The following is an 18,218-nucleotide window of genomic DNA, read 5'->3' on the forward strand; positions in this document are numbered from 1 at the left end:
AATTTTTAATGAAAAGCTTTATTTTAGAAAGATATATATAGTAAAGAAAAGAAATGGAGAGATGTGACAAAAGTAATGTGGAAGAAAAAGGACAAAACAGTAACTTTGGAACAGGTCGAAAAGATCGGAGGCTGAGTTGTTGAGTTTGAAGCTTTGGTGGCTCCGTAGTCCGAACCGAACCAGTAGAAAGGTAAAGAAAGAGCAAAATAAAACGATAAAATAAACCCATCTTTTAACCTCAAACGCTTAAATCTTCCGTTGAGACTTAGAACCCAAAAACCCTTTAAAGAATATTGACAAAAAGAAGAAAAAATGTCGAGCAGCTCGGTGAACTTGGAAGAAATACCTTCCGAATCATTGATGAATGAGCTTCTCCGCCGTATGAAGTGCGCCTCCAAACCCGAGAACTGCCTCATCCTCATTGGTATACCCCCCTTTTACTTGTTTTCTTCAAACTCGCATTGTTTTGGAATTTGGACTGTTTTTTTTTAAATTAATTTTCGTTTGTGTATGTATATTTATATATTGAAAAATAACATAGAAGGTGTAACTTTCAGATCCAAGAGTGTGTCGAAGTTTATTCATGTCAGATTTTTTATTTGCTTAGACAAAATTGTGCAAGTGTACTATGAATTTTCAAAGCTCCAAATTCAATCTAAAATTCCTAACTTTATTTTTAGAGAAACTTTTCATGTAACTTTAAATAAATGAATATGTTTCTAAACGCGAAGTCAAAACGGGGGCATTGGGATTTTCTGATGAGTAATTTCTGAAAAGTGGCGTGCTATGAAATTTGGTTTTAGAATATGTAGACCAATGCTCATCTTGTAGACAAAATGAAATGAATTTCCATGCCAATTTTGAATTTGCATATTCCTTGTACATTCATCTTTTGCTTTGCAGCATTAGTAATAGATTTCGTAAGGCGAAATATTAAAATCCCTTACCTATATTATCCTGACTCGAAAGTGTGTCAGATACGATTTTGGTGCTTCAGATAAGATGAAGAGTCGTGAGTATTAGTCCTCTATCCTTGACGTATTCAGTCTTAGAGTTCCGTGCAGCAACTATCAGTCTCTGCTTAATCTGAACTACACATCTTGCATAGGGTCTAGATTATGGAGTGTGTTGGATACAGATATGGCTGCTTTAGAGAAAATGACGAGTCAGGATAATGTAGCCCCTTTTCCAGGACTTACTAAAGAAAAATAAGTCAGTCTTCAGTTATAGAGTTTCAATGCAGCAACGTCCAAACGATCGATTAATCCGAATCGCACATCTTGTTTGTGTAGGATTTGGAATTTGGGTTGCTTGCGTAGGGTCCAGACTTGAGAGTGTGTCAGATACGGATATGGCCCACTAAGAGATAAGTTTGTCTTTGTTGAGTTCCTTGCAGCAATGTCTGGACAATTGTTTAATCCGAATCACACATCTTGCTTGCATAGGCTCTGGAGTTAGTGTGGCTTGAAAGTGAATAGAAAGATGTTTATATTTACATTTTATGGAAGTCTCAAGCATTGTTGACTGTCTGTAGCATGTGGAAATTGCACAATTCATAGCTGTATTAAGTTGCATTCTTTACATTTCTATCAATTTATTGTCTCAAATTTTATATAAGAATGGCCAGTTCTAATTATTGGAAATCCTACTATTGGCAGGTCCACCTGGATCAGGGAAAGGCACTCAATCACTGGTGATTAAGGATGAGTACTGCTTGTGTCACTTGGCCACTGGCGATATGCTTAGAGCTGCCGTTTCTGCTAAAACCCCACTTGGAATCAAGGCCAAGGAAGCCGTGGATAAGGTGAAAATCTTTTACCCCCGTCTGTCTGGATTATTTAAATGGCTGAAGAAGTGTTTCACTATTGCTTCGTAGGGAGAACTTGTTTCTGATGACCTGGTTGTTGGCATTATTGATGAAGCGATGAAGAAACCTTCATGTCATAAAGGTTTCATTCCCGACGGATTTCCCCGGACCGTAGTCCAAGCACAGAAGGTGATTCCTTGTTTATTTATAATTTATTTAACCCACGAACCATGCTTCTAATCATTTGTTCTTGATCTTTGCTTTGCAGCTTGATGAAATGCTTGATAGGCAGGGAGTTAAAATAGATAAGGTGCTTTATTTCGAAATCGATGATTCGATCTTGGAGGAGAGGATTACTGGTCGCTGGATCCACCCTGCTAGTGGTAGATCCTACCATACGGAATTTGCACCTCCTAAAATTCCTGGTGTAGATGATGTAAGTCAAATATAATAACCCTCAATGTAATTTTGTTTATCACGTAAATGCAAATTCAGTTGATGAAACCTTTCTGCCTTCTTCACCAGTTTATTAAGTTGTAAATTAACCAAATCACTAGACGTTTCCGTGTCTTAATTAGCAAACTTATTGGATTCTTTATTCGTCTTCAAGGTGACCGGGGAATCTTTGATTCAACGTAAGGATGATACTGCAGCTGTGCTCAGGTCAAGACTCGAGGCATTTCACAAGCAAACCGAGTCAGTATGTTTTCTGTTTCCTAACTATTTCTAGCCAAATGGAAACATTGTAATCTTGTTTCGTCTTTTTTTTAAGTTATTTGAAATGCTAGTTACTAGAATGGATGTGATGCATTTTTCTAATACTGGATAACAGAGCTAAGTAGCAACCTAATTTAGCATGCGGCATGAATGTTTGTTCTTTACGTCCTATAGCTAGGCATAATCTGGATCTAATCCGACATCAGTGATGTCCAATTAAGTAGTTTCTAGATTGCTGTTAACGTTATCAATGGTTTTGTTCGAAATATAGGTTATCAATTATTATTCCAAGAAGGGGCTAGTTACTAAGCTTAATGCGGAGAAGTCTCCAAAAGATGTTACGGACGATATTCGGAAGGTACTTTCATGATGAAATTGCATTTAGGCATGAAGATCAGAAGGTGCTTTACTCATGAATGTTGCTTCTCTTAACCTAGAAGCAGATTTTCTTTGTCTGAGAATTTTCTTAGATTCTTTTATCATGGGTATTTGAATGCTCTAATTCACTATCATCTCATTGCTATTTCGTCTCAAACGGCACGGCGGTTGACTATTTTTAAGCATTGGTCGAAGATTAATGCTTATACATTTAAATAATGGGTACTTTTGGGCACTTACTTTTATCATTAAACTTTTTTATAATTAAATTACTCAACTTTTAAGATGTTATCAATTTAGTTACTCGTCATTAGTAATATATTTAATTTCAGTTATCGTCACTAAATTTTTAACACACCACCTTCAATAAAAATAATTATGTGTCACCATCTAACGGTGACAAAATGAAATAACAAATAACAATACCAATAATAAAACAATGACACATTCACTAATTCATTAATCACAAAATAAGATGAAAAATTATCTTCATTCATGAGATTTGAACCCGAGAGCTTCGTACAGTGATCGAATGCATGAATAAGCAACAATAATTATTCTCCTCTGGTAGGGATGGGTCTATGCTTGGTGAGGTCTGTGATGTCACTGGGATTAAGAGTGGGAAACTCCATGTTTGATACTTGGGGGTCCCCCTTATTGCTAAAAGGTTAACAGTTAGGGATAGTGGGCTGCTTGTTGAGAAGATTGCTAGTATACTGCAGGGTTGGCAAGCTAGAGTCCTTTCTTATGCGGGTCGGCTCCAGTTAATTCAATCTGTCATTTATAGCATGCAGAATTGCTGGAGCAATCAGTTGTTGCTACCTGGTGCTGTGATTAAAAGGATTAACTAACTTTGCTCCAGGTTCTTCTGAAAGGGTGAAGATAAGCCAGTGAAAGGGGCTAGAGTAAGCTGGTTTTACATTTGCAATCCCAAATCCGAGGGAGGTCTTGGCCTCAAGGATCTTAAGGTTTGGAATCATGCGTGCTTTATTGGCCTGATTCGAAAATTGTTGTTAAAGGAGGGATCTATTTGGGTGGCATGGGTGCATGCGTATATTGTGAAACATAATTCTTTTTGGCAGATTACATGCCCTCAGAATTGTAGCTGGAGATGGAGGTGTCTTTTGCAGCTTCGAACTAAAACAGACATGATCCTTGGATTGTTGGGTGACTCATTCTCTTCCTTACATTTAATATGGAATGAGCTGCGATTGCATAGAACTAAAGTTCATTGGGATAGGCTCATTTGGTATTCGAGTCAAGTCCCTAAATTTTATGTTATAGCTTGGATGGCGGTTCTAGATAGGCTGCCCACCAAGGCTCGGCTCATGTCTTTTGGACTGCATAATGATGGTTTGTCCGAGTTTTTTTTAATGCTTTAGAGTCGAGGAATCATTTATTTTTCCCTTGTTTTACAAAGACTGTTTGGGCTGGTGTTCTGAGTTTGTGTCATCAGTCACAACCTGTTCTTGGTTGGGCCGAAGAATTGCTCTGGGCTTGTAAAAAGCTTAAAGGGACATCTTTGTTGTCTGCTTTGCTTCGTTTGGCATGGAATTGCTACATTACGACAATTTGGAGGGAGTGGAATAATAGACACTTCAAGGGGTAGCATCCTATGAGGGTAACCTGGTTGATCAAATCAAAGAGGCGGTTCGGCTGTGGTTTAGCGGTCTGCAGGTTAATTCCAGGGGGCCAGTTAATAGTGGCCTCTGTATAGGTTGGAGGCTTACTGTTTAGCTTTGACATTTTTTCATTCTTAGTGTTTTCACGTGTGTTTGGAGGCATAAATGAATTGATTAAGGTGATTTTTGTACTGCGGTTGAATTTGAAATATAATTCATAAAAAAAAATTAATTTTTTTATCCAATCTGATGACCAGGTTTTGGAGCTTCTTTTATGATGCTTGATAGGGGTGCACAAAAAATCCGAATATCCGAATATCCGAAAAAAATATCCGAAACCGGTTTTGAGAAAAACCGGTTTTTTTTAACCGGATCGAATTTTTTTAAACCGGTTATTTTAACCGGTTTGGAGAAAAAAACACAGACCGGTTTTTTAACCGGATAAAAAACCGGTTTGAAAAAAACCGGTTAAAAAACCGGTTTTTATCCGAAAAAAAACCGGTATGGGTTTAAAAAACTAGCCGTTAATATAGCCTTTGTGACCGTTTTTGACCGTTTTTTCTTTAAAAAATTACTATTTTACCATCCTAAACATGTATAAATAGGTTGGGGATGTATTTGGTTGATTACAACTTTCTCAAATCTTATTACACAACACTTAAACATCTCTCAAATCTTAGTTTTGTAATTTTTTATTCATCATGAGTAACACTGCTGAATCTTCCGTCGGGGGAAACCTTGAAGTCGTGAGAGTGATCGAACACACTCGAAACAAAGATATTTGGGATCACTACGATTTATGTGAGATGTCAAATGGCTCGAGGCGCGTTGTAAACTTTGTCTAAAGTTTCTTGCATCGGAAGGAAACACAACGTTGAACCATTTGACAAAATCATGTAAGGCACTTCGCTCAAGATCGGATCCTAGTCAATCGAATCTTACACGCAAGGTGGTGTTTTTGTTTACGACAACGAAAAATTACGAGAAGCGTTTACAAAGTTCGTGATTACAAAAGCATTGCCGTTCGACCACTTTGATGATAAGATTTCACGACAACAATTCAACAACTAATGCAACCACGTTATACTCAAGTAAGTCGTACTACCCTTAGAAGAGATGCTATAAAAATGTGGCGTACGGCGAGGGAAAAAATGATTTTAGGATTCCAAGAACACCGTTATGGTGTGTCGCTTACATGTGACGTTTGGAGTTCCCCTCATAATACCGGAAATTCTTTTTTAGCCGTTACGTCACATTGGTTAGATCAGATAATTGGCAAATGATGAAAAGAACAATCGCGTTTGAATTATTCGTGAGCCGCATACCGGTGCTAATTTATACACTTTTAAAACGGGTAATTTGTCTTTATAAATTAGAAAATAAAGTTTTTTCTATCCTTTGAATGCATCGAATAATACAAACGCGGTTTCAAGATTGAAAATATTACTTTCACCGATTTTAGACGGTGCGTTTTTTTCATACCCGTTGCGTTGCACACATAATTAATTTATCCGTGCAAGCCGGTTTGGAGGTTATTGAGCAATTAATTAGAATTTAAAACAATGATAAAATCGATTCTTTGTAGCAACAACAAAGACTAAATGATTATAAATGATTTTGTAAGTCTGTTAATAAAAGCTTTGGGTCCTAATTTGGATTGTCCAACTCGTTGGAACTCAACTTGGATGATGATGCATACTGCCTTAAGGCAAAGGGAAACATTGCAAACATTTCACGATCGGCTTTTCGAGAGGGGTCATGTCCCAGACATTTATCCGGATTCGAGTTGGGAAACTATAGCCAAATAACCGATTTGCTTGAGGTTTTTAAAAATGCAAGAACTTTTTTATCCGGTGTTTATACCCTACTAGCCCGTTGGTTCTTAATCAAATATTTTTGTTGGCTACCCGACTAAATGACTTTGAATTTGAAACCGAAGTTTTTCAAGAAATTGGCTTGCAATGAAGGAAAACTTTTAAAATATTTTAAGGAGATTCCCCCCATTTTTACTTGTGCCGCCGCTTTAAACCCAACGTTAAATGTTGGTGGGGTTGAAACACTAATTGAACAAATTGCGTTTGCTTTTAATCTAACTGATGATGAACCCAACTTTGTCCAAACCAAATAAATTATTTTAACAAATGTTTTCGAGACATGTTTGCAATTTATTTAACTAATACGGATCAAGTAGTGTAATACACGATCAAATGAGAATGAATGCGGAATCATCTAGTAGACGTCCAAGTAACATAAATTGAATCTTTTTAACACTCTTGTAAATTCCCAATCCAAACGATCACGTACTACCACCCCAAGTAGCGAGTTGGGAAATTACATGTCATGCGATTTTCTATCAAAAATGACATTTGAAGAGTTTGAAAGTTTGGATATTTTGGCTTGGTGGAAAGAAAAGGAAGCACAATTTCCGATTCTAGCCACCATGGCCCGTGATTTACTAACCGTCCAAGCTTCTACGGTAGCTTCGGAATCCGCTTTTTCTGTTAGTGGCAGGGTTATATCACAACGGAGATCAAGACTAAGTCCCGAGTCGGTGGAAGTATGCATTTGTTTAAGGATTATTTGGATGGAGCGGCTCGTAAGCAACATATCACCACCCTAGAAGATGCAATTGATGCCGATTTGGAAGCAAACTTACACATTGAAGAAGTCGAACTTGGAATATCCCCTCCAAACGAAGAAGGCGAAGATGATGAAGAAGAGATGGCAATGTAGTTTATTTTATAACTTTATTTCAATTATCGTAAACTTTGTTTCAATTATCGAACTTGAAGTTTTAAGTATTTGAATTTATCGAACTTGGAAGTTTTTAAGTATTTGAATTTATCAAACTTGGAAGTATTTAAGTATTTCAATTATGTTGAGTTAATTAAGTATTTCAATTAAGTATTTGAATTTATCGAACTTGAGGTTTGATGCTTTCTCTTTGATTATCTCTTGATTCTAGTTGCTTGATGTTTCTTGTCTTTGATCAATGACTTCTAAGCTTGCTTAAATACACCTTGAATCACTTCTGAACGTTAGTGATAATTAATGAAGATAATATAGCCGTTTAAGTGTGAAAACATTTAATAAAAATGCTTAGAGCGTGGGGGAATCGATACCCTCTCATAGGGAATCGGTTCCCTAAGTGTAAAATTCAAATATTTCGACCGTTGAATAGGGGGGAATCGGTACCCCTATGGGGGAATCGGTTCCCTCCGAGCATTCTGGAAATCTCGGAGCCAAACCATTCAGTGAGGAATCGGTACCCCTTTGGGGGGGAATCGGTTCCCTATGAGCAATCTGGAATATTAAAATCGGTTTTTTTATAACCGGTTTTTTAAAAAAACCGGTTTTTTTAAAACCGAAACCGGTTACACCGGTTAGGATATCCGGCCCTCCAAACCGGTTAGAAACCGAACCGGTTATTTTATAAACCGATTTTTTTTCTATGGGAAAAAACCGGATCGGATAAAAACCGATCCGGATCGGATTGAAATCCGAATTATGTGCAACCCTAATGCTCGACTCGCCACAGACCTGCACCCACAATTGATACACCATGGGATGCTACCAATCGTCGAGAGTCGTAAGATACGTAATGTTACGACTTTCAAATCTTTCATTCGCCCATTCCAATTTTGATCAATACCTCCTTTAATATTTAAACATGTATTACATATTAAAAAAATTAACAAATATATTAAAGAAAACTATTAAGACTTGATATCTTTGTAGCCGGTATGACCACCATGGAAGGGAGGCACATACTTTGGGTCTTTTTGTTGCATGCAGATTATTTCTTATGGTTTCTTAAGTGAGCCATAATCGAGCCAGACTCACTCGAGTCAGTACATCTACAAACAACTGGTACTCCAAAAATTAGTACTGGCAGAAACAAGCTTCAAATTTTCAATAACTCTTCCCTAGACCTAGCCCACAAAGATCACAAGGGCCAAAGGTAAAAACCAGAACAGAATCCAAATTCCTCCTCTTACTTTCTATCCATCTTGGGCTCCACGAGAAATCACAGGTCTTCAACTTCTCCGGTGACGCACTTTCACCAAACACTTGTTTTGTCCAAATGCGTTGATCAGACTCTAGTTCATTTCTGAATATATGTCAAACATTATTACGCTAATGAAAATAAAATATCCTGTAGTATAGCTATCGAAGTTTTCTTTCCTCCCTTTCATTGCAGAGTAACCAATACTAACCATGTTCTATAATTACACCCTTGAGTAAAAGGATAGCTGCAAATTATATGTGCGAGTTACTTTAGTAGAAGGCATTTCATTCAAAGAAGAAGACGTTAAATTTGATAAGAAGTTTGAACTAGGCTGATCTGGAATTACGGGACAATAGCCCAGAAGAATGAACTAATTACCATAAAGCTTCAAAATGCCACTGCTTCAAAAATCATGACATCCAACAAAATCGTACATTTTCATACACTTGCTTCCTTCCTCTGCAGCTCATCCAAGAAGAAATGAAACAAGAGTAAATGCCTCATTCAAGTACAAGAATTATCCAATCCCTTTCAAACATATTTTCATGAAAGTTAATGTCCAACGTACTATCACATACTCATATTTACGAACACTTTTTGAGTGTTAGAAGTCAACCTTATGAAAAACGAAAATGGCCAAGCAGCATGGTTCACGAAAGTTAAAATTGACGCAGAATTGCAATTACTAGTAATTTACAACCCCCATTGTTGCATTCAACTTCTACTGATTTATAAGAGAATTTGGATGCAAGCATTAAAAACAAGATGAGAATGATTTTTGGCATTGTTTATTCAAAACCAGAACCTTATCAACCTTTTTGAGCAATCCTACCAAGTTCAGTATTCTAACATCCACTTGTAACCGATTAAAACGTATCTTCCAAAAGGCCAACAAGGTGAACTGTACGAACATTCATTCTTCCTAAAAGGACATTAAGAAAATAACCAATAAAAAGGGCAAAATACGATGTAAAGAACCGTTGCTCTCATTATGTACACACATTGCTTAGTTGTAGAATTTAATCCAGTTGTCTTCCTACCTAATTGAGGTCAATAATAGAGCCAGAATGGCAAATCCAAGAGCTAAACTGATTTCTAACTGATATGGTAGTCCCAGGAATATGCAAAGATCCAGTTTGTAATAATAGTCAAAGTCATGTTAATGTACTCAAATATATTATAAAAACTAAAAAGAAAATAAGGAGATGTGTGTTCGAGGAACAGAGACTCGAGTTGTGGTTGTCCATTGTGGATCCCAAATGAGTTGTTCAAGAATACCCGACATCTCATATTCTATAGACATGCCCCCCTTTATGGTTCAGAATTATGGCTTTTCACTTGTCTTCTTCGATCACATCAAAATTCACTTCCTTTTGCTTCAGATTCACTCGGGCATGTACTGATGTCTGTTATAAATGAACTTTACTAGACGCATTCTTCGTAGACATCATCCGCGGACCTCATTTCTATACACATATGCGTGTGTGAGACCTCATTTCTTATTACTCAATGCTACTATTCTCGATTTTTTTTTTGAATTTTGTGATAGATAAACAATTAACTAAGTATGTCTTGGATGCTTATACATGCTCTAGAAAAACAATCAGAATCATAACTATAAAATCCTTCACACTTGCCTAAATAATTTTACCAAATCTATTTTAATATAGACAATCAGAATCATAACTATAAAATCATTAAAAATATGATTAACGTACAAAAGTGAAGATGAAAAATTTACATGATATATTTTAAAAGAAATATAAATTTCTTACGTTTATTTGGCAAATCTGAAAACGTAGAAATTGTTTCATGTTCACTGACTTGAATCCTTCCATGGTGGATGTTCTACGTTTGAGCATTGTATGGTCCTCTCATTTTACCGTTATCCGTCCTCTTATTCCAGCCCCTACAACCCATTCCATGCAGGAGATAAGGTGGAAGCCCCCCAGATAGATGGATATGACTCAACACTGATGCAGTTATCGATACCTACACAAACTTGAGCTCTATTGGTGGCGTTTTCCGCTCTAGTGCTGGAGATTGGATAACCGGCTTTCATAAGTCGATTAGCATAACTACGCCCCTACAAGCTGAACTCTGGGCTATCTACATTGGTCTTCAACTCGCTTGGACTAATGGTTTTGATTTATTACAGATACAATCGGATAGTCTGCAAGCCATTAAGTTGCTTAATGAGGCCAATTTGGATTAGGATTTGTTTCCGCTAGTTCGAGCTATCTCCTCACTTTGCTGCCGTAGCTGGTGTACTGAATTCCTTTGGGTTCCACGCGAGGGAAACATGTCTGCTGATGGAATGGCCAAGCTTCATATTGTTCAGAATTATGAGTTGCTCTCATTTCCCGCTGCATCTACTACCATCGTGCCTCTGCTTGAAAGGGACATTTTAGGGCCCTCTTACTTAAAGGCTTCAGCTAGTTATTAAAGCTTTTGTCTTTATTACATTCAAAAAAAATATTTCATTTAAAACTGATTGATAAATACAAATGACTCAAAATTTAATCAATACGAAATAACATAATTTGATATATATATATTGTTCATTTTTTTTCGTGACTAATTTTATGTATTGTTATAACAATTAAAAGAGAGTTGGTGAGAGTAATTAATTTATGTTCCCACGAAATAAAACGGGTTGTCGTGCAGCCATAATCGATCCACCTTTTGTTCTTGGTGCACTTCACTTGATGCAAGGAAGACTCGTGCATGCATTTGAGCATCGGAAAATGTGAGAGTGGTTTTCTGCTCGACTATTATAGCTTCAACCCTGTTATCTTAATGTGGAACATTCATAAATTTAAAAGTTATTTGGGATAAACCTTATACTATATATTGTGTTCTTGAGATAAATATGTTTATATATTTGTTTTAAATTTTATTTTTCGACTTTTAAGAGGGGTTGGAAGTAAATTGTGGGTAGTTCACATTGGTTAAAGGAAAAATGAGAATTAGATAAATAATTTTTTATTATTATACACATATGTTTATTTATTAAACAAATATAAAAATTTATTTATATTCATTTATTTAACTTAATAAATATACGCCCCTAACTGTAGATATAAATTCCAAGGTGTGGGGTGCGAGGGAAACATAAACACATGGCCACATGGTGAAGCACATGCACATAACTCAAATCCGGACCCCCTCATTCAAATATTATTAGTATTTCATGTTTCTGATCTCTTGTTCAATTTGTCCTTTTATCTCTACGATATTCTGCAATTCAAAATCTATCATTTCATTTGCTCTTTTATCATTGGCTAAGTATTTCAATTGACTTCTCCCTATTAATAAAAAAATTATTAATTACTCATGGATATTTATGTGTATAATTGGCTGTTTGAAGGAGAATCCAATGCACAACTTCCAGCTATAGATTCACCTTTCATTTAATATAATTTTATATCGACTTTACATTATTATTGTTGTTTTATTTACTGTATATCTTTATGATGATTAATTCTTTGCTTTAATGTAAACATTTTGAGTTTATTATATTAAGCTTTCATATATTACGTTAATAATTCTATAGAGCACGTGATTAAAAATTTTCAATTGACAACTTTATTTTTATTTAAGTTGTAAGTTCAATACACATTATAAGTGTGTGCTTAATCATATTTGTTTCCACCTTCACTCCTCTATCTCTCTCACTCCATTTTGTAGGAATTTTTCGTCGGGAAAGGTCCTCTCTCTTGTAGTGTATTAGCATTTCTAACTCTCTTTTTTTAATTTCCTTGCATTTTGAACTGTATTGTAGTAATATTTACTGTTGGTGTTAACTTATATCTCTTTTTAAATGAAATTCGCATTTGGGAAATAATTTTAAATTTCCACCCTTACCAAAAAAGCCGAAAGTAATGCAAGCGCTGGGGGATAAATTCTTAAGTTCTCTTTTTTCCTCTCTTTCTCGAACTTGTTTCTGGCCCTTCTGCCTCTTCGGCCTTCTGTTGTGCCTCTAATATGGCCAACTACACCATATAGAATGAAACAGAACTCATTAGTTCGAGAAAAAATATGATTATTTTGGCAATTCCGCAGCAGTTCAATATAAACATCAACAACGACAGAACTTACCTCGTCAACAAGTGGCTTAAGTTCCCTGTAACGAGCCTCAGCAAGATCAAAACCATCTTTACGGAGTTCCTGCATAGTCAGACTTCATCATGTTTTGTACCCCAAAAAGAAGAGAAAAAACAATGCTGAGTATGTTCATGGGCAGCCACTTGCCAGTACAAACAAGTACGTCTATAGAAATCCCTCAACGATTCTCCAGGCTGCAAAAGGGAACACATGACAGACAATGAGTTTGCAATTTGAGGAAATATATAACTTTATAGGATCCTATAACCTATATCACTTGGACTTGGATATGAGTATCGGATACTATTATGTCCCCGACATAGATTTTCTAAGTTTTCTCCATGTATTTGGTGATCCTTAGAGGATCATATCTCCAAACTCATATCAGACATGGCTGCCAGACACAAGTACCTTGAAAAAATGGGAAGTCGAAGCAACATAGGGTATGATTAACCAATGAAAACTCTATCAAACATAACCTCAAACATCATCTTGGAACAAAAAGAATTTTAGAAAGCCTATTAGGGGGACTACCGTTGGTGTTCTCTGTGAATCTGAGAGGCCAAGGTTGGCTCTAATCTGCTCTATCCGGGCTCGTTTCTCTTTCCTTCGTAAATTATTTCCCCCACCCGTTATTAAAGCAACAGCATCTCCCATTTGAAGTGATCTCAGATCATCATTCGTACTCTGCATGGACAAGTGAATATAAAATCATATAAATTGGCTGGTTCTTTTTTTTCTAACATGTGAAAGAAACAAGTATCGGCATCCAATGAAACATTTAGCCATATTATTCATGTGACAAAAAGGTTTTTGAAGAAGAAACAGAATAAGAAAATAAATAATGAACTCCGAATGGAGAAGACATCTACAACATAATCTTCCTGAGGATGAAACAACAAAAGTTGCAATTAACCAAAGTATTGTGGCTTAAACAATGACATAATCACCTCTGCCTCATCATCATCATCAATCTCCTCACCCTCGTTACCACTCTCACCTTCATCTTCACTATCATCTTCGTCTTCATCATCTTCATCCTCTGAGGTTTCTACCCATTCACTTTCAGATGCCTGCGAATTGTCAGTGATAAGGAAGTTGAAAGTAAAGCAGACATGCTCGTTTAATAGCAAAACAGCATTTACTACTTAAACAAGAACTCGCTAATAAAACTTAGTAAAGAAATAGATTTACTTATACTTTAAAGATTCAACTTTCAGTATATAAATCTAGAAGGGTCCCAAAGAAGGGGTTATAGAGAGGAGAAAACTAGTTAAAATAGCATTCTTCTGTATTCTTAACAAGATCTCATCCTATTTGAACATATATCAACAAAGTTGTCACAATATTGGGATGTATGATAAGATAATGATAATTTTATACAGCCCATTGTTTTAATAGGTAATAATGAATAAATGAACACTGAAAGTAGAGAAGAGAATTCAACAAACCGGAATAATGCACTTCCATTCACCAAGTTTACTAAGACTAAGTGAATACAAATCATCAAGCGTAATTTCTTGATCTTTAACCTCCATCATGCCCCCGTATAGTATCTTTACCAACAACCATGCAGGCATTTATCCGTCCACAGGGCTTTACAACCTGAAAATTGATGGCAGATCCACATATTAATAAGTTAGGCATGTTTAAAACAGATGAACAATCATTTGAATGCAGTATGACAAACCTCAGGTGAAACGGAATCTTGATAACTAAATATAGTTTTAGATTTAGATTGTTGGGGCATTGAAGCAGATTTAATTGACCTATCATCATCAATTGTCATGTTTTCAACCATGTTCTCAGACATTTCATCAATGTTGCTTCCCTCATCACCTGCTTCTCCGTCGCACTCCGGAATCTGGTCTTTATCATCCATGCCACTCGTCTCTTCTTCAATTGCATTTAGCTTGTAATTATAAACAGATCCTGGTGGTTCTTTTTTGAATCCTTTTTTGACTGTGTAACACCAATTGAAAAGCAAGTTGTATTATTAAAATAAAAGCCATCACAAATGAATATAATTATAATTGAATGGTCAACATAAAGAAAGGCCACGGTAGGAAAAAGTATGAGGGACGACAGCATAACCAGTAGATAGATCCAATACTTACAGCCTTATTTATCACAATACCTTGACCTTAGTTGACTTTTCCTTCCGTAGCTCCAAAGGGTACCTAATAAGAACATTCTCATTCAGTGAAAAAACCAGCAATATCAATCGACAGCCAATTTCAAAAGTTAAACTAAAATGAGAGTGATACAGATTGACACAAGGTAAACCCAAAAAAGGGGACTGTGATTACTCCTTAAAAAATAAAGTTGTTTTGTTCACAATTATTTATCAAGCCCACAGACAGTGAACTTTGGATAAATTATCAGCTCATTAATCCATAACAGTTTTAAAGTGTCAGAAAATCAGTATGACTAGAAAATCTACCCAATAGAATGGGTATGAATTAAAGATTCTAAGTTGTTGAATAGACCAGGCTTACCATCAGTGGTTATCTAGTTGGAAGCCATAGAGTTCATTCAAGAACAAGCTCGTCATTACATCACCTGCAAATATAAATTTAGTCAAAAACAAAGATGACAAGTAACGCAGAATCATCATTTAACAGACCATTAATTCCGGTCGGTGAAGTGAACACCATTGGAACCTCAAAAATAACATTGTTTAATTGCAATTAAGGTGTAGTTGTTTATGTTGCAGAAGATCAGAGAGATGAAGGGAAAGTTACCTTGCATTTCCATATCTACGACACCCCCAAAAAACATAGCACGCTTCTTATGAACACACATGGAAAACCCAGCACGAGCACTAGGTGGCATCCCACTTTTTTTAATAAGACAGGAAGTTTTATCAAGTACAAACAAGCATGCCAAGAGTAATGGAAATTACAGATAGGACTTCCAAATTAAGAACACACTTAAATAGAAAGTAAATGTTACAAAAGACGATTGTCCATATCAACAAAAATCTGTTCGCTGCTAAAAGTCATAAGAATCTAAAACAAAGTATTTATAATAATCTGCACAAGCACCTGTTCCAAGGCAACAGATGTCTGATTAATACTGCATAGAATAATTATTCTACTTGAGCTGAAATATTAAGGGAAAACATATCTCATACTAATTAAACATACATTCTTTATAAAATTATTTCTTAATCTGATTTTCAAAAAGAAGAAATAGGTAAGAATGAGATGCCAAGATGTCGGATGCAATAGTTTCTATGAAATCAATTAAAGCAATTCCTTTAAACAGTGGATAACATTAATAAGTAAGATTTCAAACCCAGTTATGATGACACTTTATTCTACTTACGTACACAAGCAGCTAATTGTTTGAAAGTGAAAAGTCAAAGATGTATGAGGTTACACAGAACTAGAATCCAGTCAAATGTAGGGAACAATATGCTTTCATTTTATCACCATTTATCCATGCTGATAGGAGGGGGGAAAAGTCCTACAAACCTTGTTCCACTCCCAAGTCCTAGGATCAAGAGACCACATGTCTGCACGAACAATTCCTTTCTCCGAGCTGCTGCTCTTAGCAGAAGACACTTCTTTGTAGTACCCACCATATAAATAAATCTGAAAATTATATTTTGAAGGAATTAATATATAAATCAGTTCCGTACAAAATGCTCCTGTTTAGAACTGATGAGAAGATTACAAGGCAAAATCCATTGTTAAGCTAGTTAACAAATTTCAAGCACTAATCAGAGCACCAGTTTAGATTTTAAGAATTCAAATAGTTTCATGATGCCTATTCAGGTGCCTTTTTTGGCCAACTCACCTGATCTTGGTACACGAAAAACTGAAAACCACTCCGAGCACTAGGCCACATGGATCCAAGCTTAGGCTTTATTTCTTGCCACTACATTCCATAAGCACGTCTTTAGTTCAAAAACTGAATGAAACTTAGCATGTAACACATGATAAATTAAATCAACAAAAGACAGGAAAATGTTCACCTTGAACTCATCTAGGTCAAAGATGTGCAGATCATTATAATACCTATAGACAAATATTTCGTGGGGAGTCAATAGTCAGCCTTGAACGTAAGGGGGTAATAATTTTAAGCAACATATTAGAATGTTAAAGTTAATTGTCGGAAAAGAAGTGAAGAAAGTAGTACGGATTAAGTTAATGCCTGACATATCAGTACTAGCACAGTAAAACATAGTTTTAGAGAATATCAAGTACTTCAGATTTCAACAGAACCTGAATGTTAGTTCACATTCTGTCTCTTTGAATTCAAATCATGGAATTTTGACTTAAGTTCCTAATATTTATCAGAAGTAGAATCCCCTAAAAGTTAGAAGAGGAAGGCATGACTTGCACGAAAATTACTCATATTGAAGCATCGCTGTATCTTATTTTATTGATAACACAAGACATGAGGTAAATAACTCCTCTTCCAAATTTTTGATAGGTCATTCACATGCATATCAAGAGTTAGCTATAGCAATGACAGCTATCAACAGGAAATACATTATACAGTGTGCTCATAATGTTGATAAGAATTATATAAAGCTTAAAATGGAGGAGGAAATTGGTTTTAATGTTTTGAAAATTTTCAATTATAATTTATAAATGAGATTATGAAACCTTTAACAATATCTCAAAAAGGCCATCAACAACCTCACTTCTTTCTCTTTATCTCCCACTAAATTGGAATTAAAACTAATAGGAAATTAAAATAATTTAGCTCTTTGATCCAACCTGCCTCTGAGAGAGATAAATCCTAAATGATAACTTCATTTTCTTATAAATTAAACTACATAAATATCAAAGTTAAGAGAGCTTGAACTTACCATTCAATGACCAGAACGTGGACATGCACATCCTTTCAAATTCTTTTTAAGTTTATCTATGTACATGTTAGATCATACAAATATTTAAGAAAAAAATAATTTAAAAGTAAATGTTTAAATTATATATTTGAATCATCGATCGACCTTTGATTTGTACCCATAGTAGGAAGGACGATGGTGGTAGAATGAGATTTAAGGATTTATGGGTTTTCGAGAATTTAGAGATTTACGGTTTTTTTAAGAAAATGATTTAAATACTATTTTATAGAAGTTGGCAAGTCAACTTTAAAATAGTGGTGAAATGTAACGTTAGACAACTATATAAACACAAAACATTTAAATATTTAAAAATTATATATATAATTTAAACAAAAAAAATTCAGAGTAAAAGTATTGAATATACAATTCGGACGGCTTCGTCGCCCATGTAGAGCGTTGGAAAAAAATTTCTCCATATAAGGCTCTACCCAAATTATTTCTTGAACTGTGGTGTTTGTTACCGTGATCTCATTAGTCACCAAGTGTTTCATAGGTCGTCAAGTGCTCTTTGCGACAAAGCCTCCTCTATTGCAATAACTCTTCCCTCGCTATTGCAGCTCCATAGGTCGCCAAATGCTGCATAGGTAGTCGTGTGCTCCTGGAGATCTATAGAGGTCGCCATGTGCTTAGGAGACCTATGGTTGTCACTATGGCAATCACCTTATTTAAGCAAATAATTGTTCGACTGCAGTATGTGAATTTTTTTTTCCATTG

General features: G+C 35.6%; 1 protein-coding gene and 1 pseudogene across 1 annotated transcript; one reads left to right on the forward strand and one right to left on the reverse strand.

The window, feature by feature from the left end:
• The first annotated feature begins 251 nt into the window (after positions 1-251).
• On the forward strand, positions 252-2,960 carry LOC120155032 (adenylate kinase 4-like). The gene is made up of 6 exons (XM_039166617.1): positions 252-424; positions 1,659-1,804; positions 1,877-1,996; positions 2,076-2,243; positions 2,418-2,507; positions 2,796-2,960. Exons 1-6 carry the CDS (start codon positions 313-315, stop codon positions 2,892-2,894), a joined length of 735 nt encoding a protein of 244 aa, XP_039022548.1. The 5' UTR covers positions 252-312; the 3' UTR covers positions 2,895-2,960.
• Positions 2,961-12,411: 9,451 nt separating this feature from the next.
• Positions 12,412-18,126, reverse strand: LOC120155039 (annotated as a pseudogene).
• Between the last annotated feature and the right edge of the window lie 92 nt (positions 18,127-18,218).

Source organism: Hibiscus syriacus, unplaced genomic scaffold (genome assembly GCF_006381635.1).
Source record: "Hibiscus syriacus cultivar Baekdansim isolate YM2019G1 unplaced genomic scaffold, ASM638163v2 tig00111160_pilon, whole genome shotgun sequence".
Taxonomy (NCBI): Eukaryota; Viridiplantae; Streptophyta; class Magnoliopsida; order Malvales; family Malvaceae; genus Hibiscus; species Hibiscus syriacus.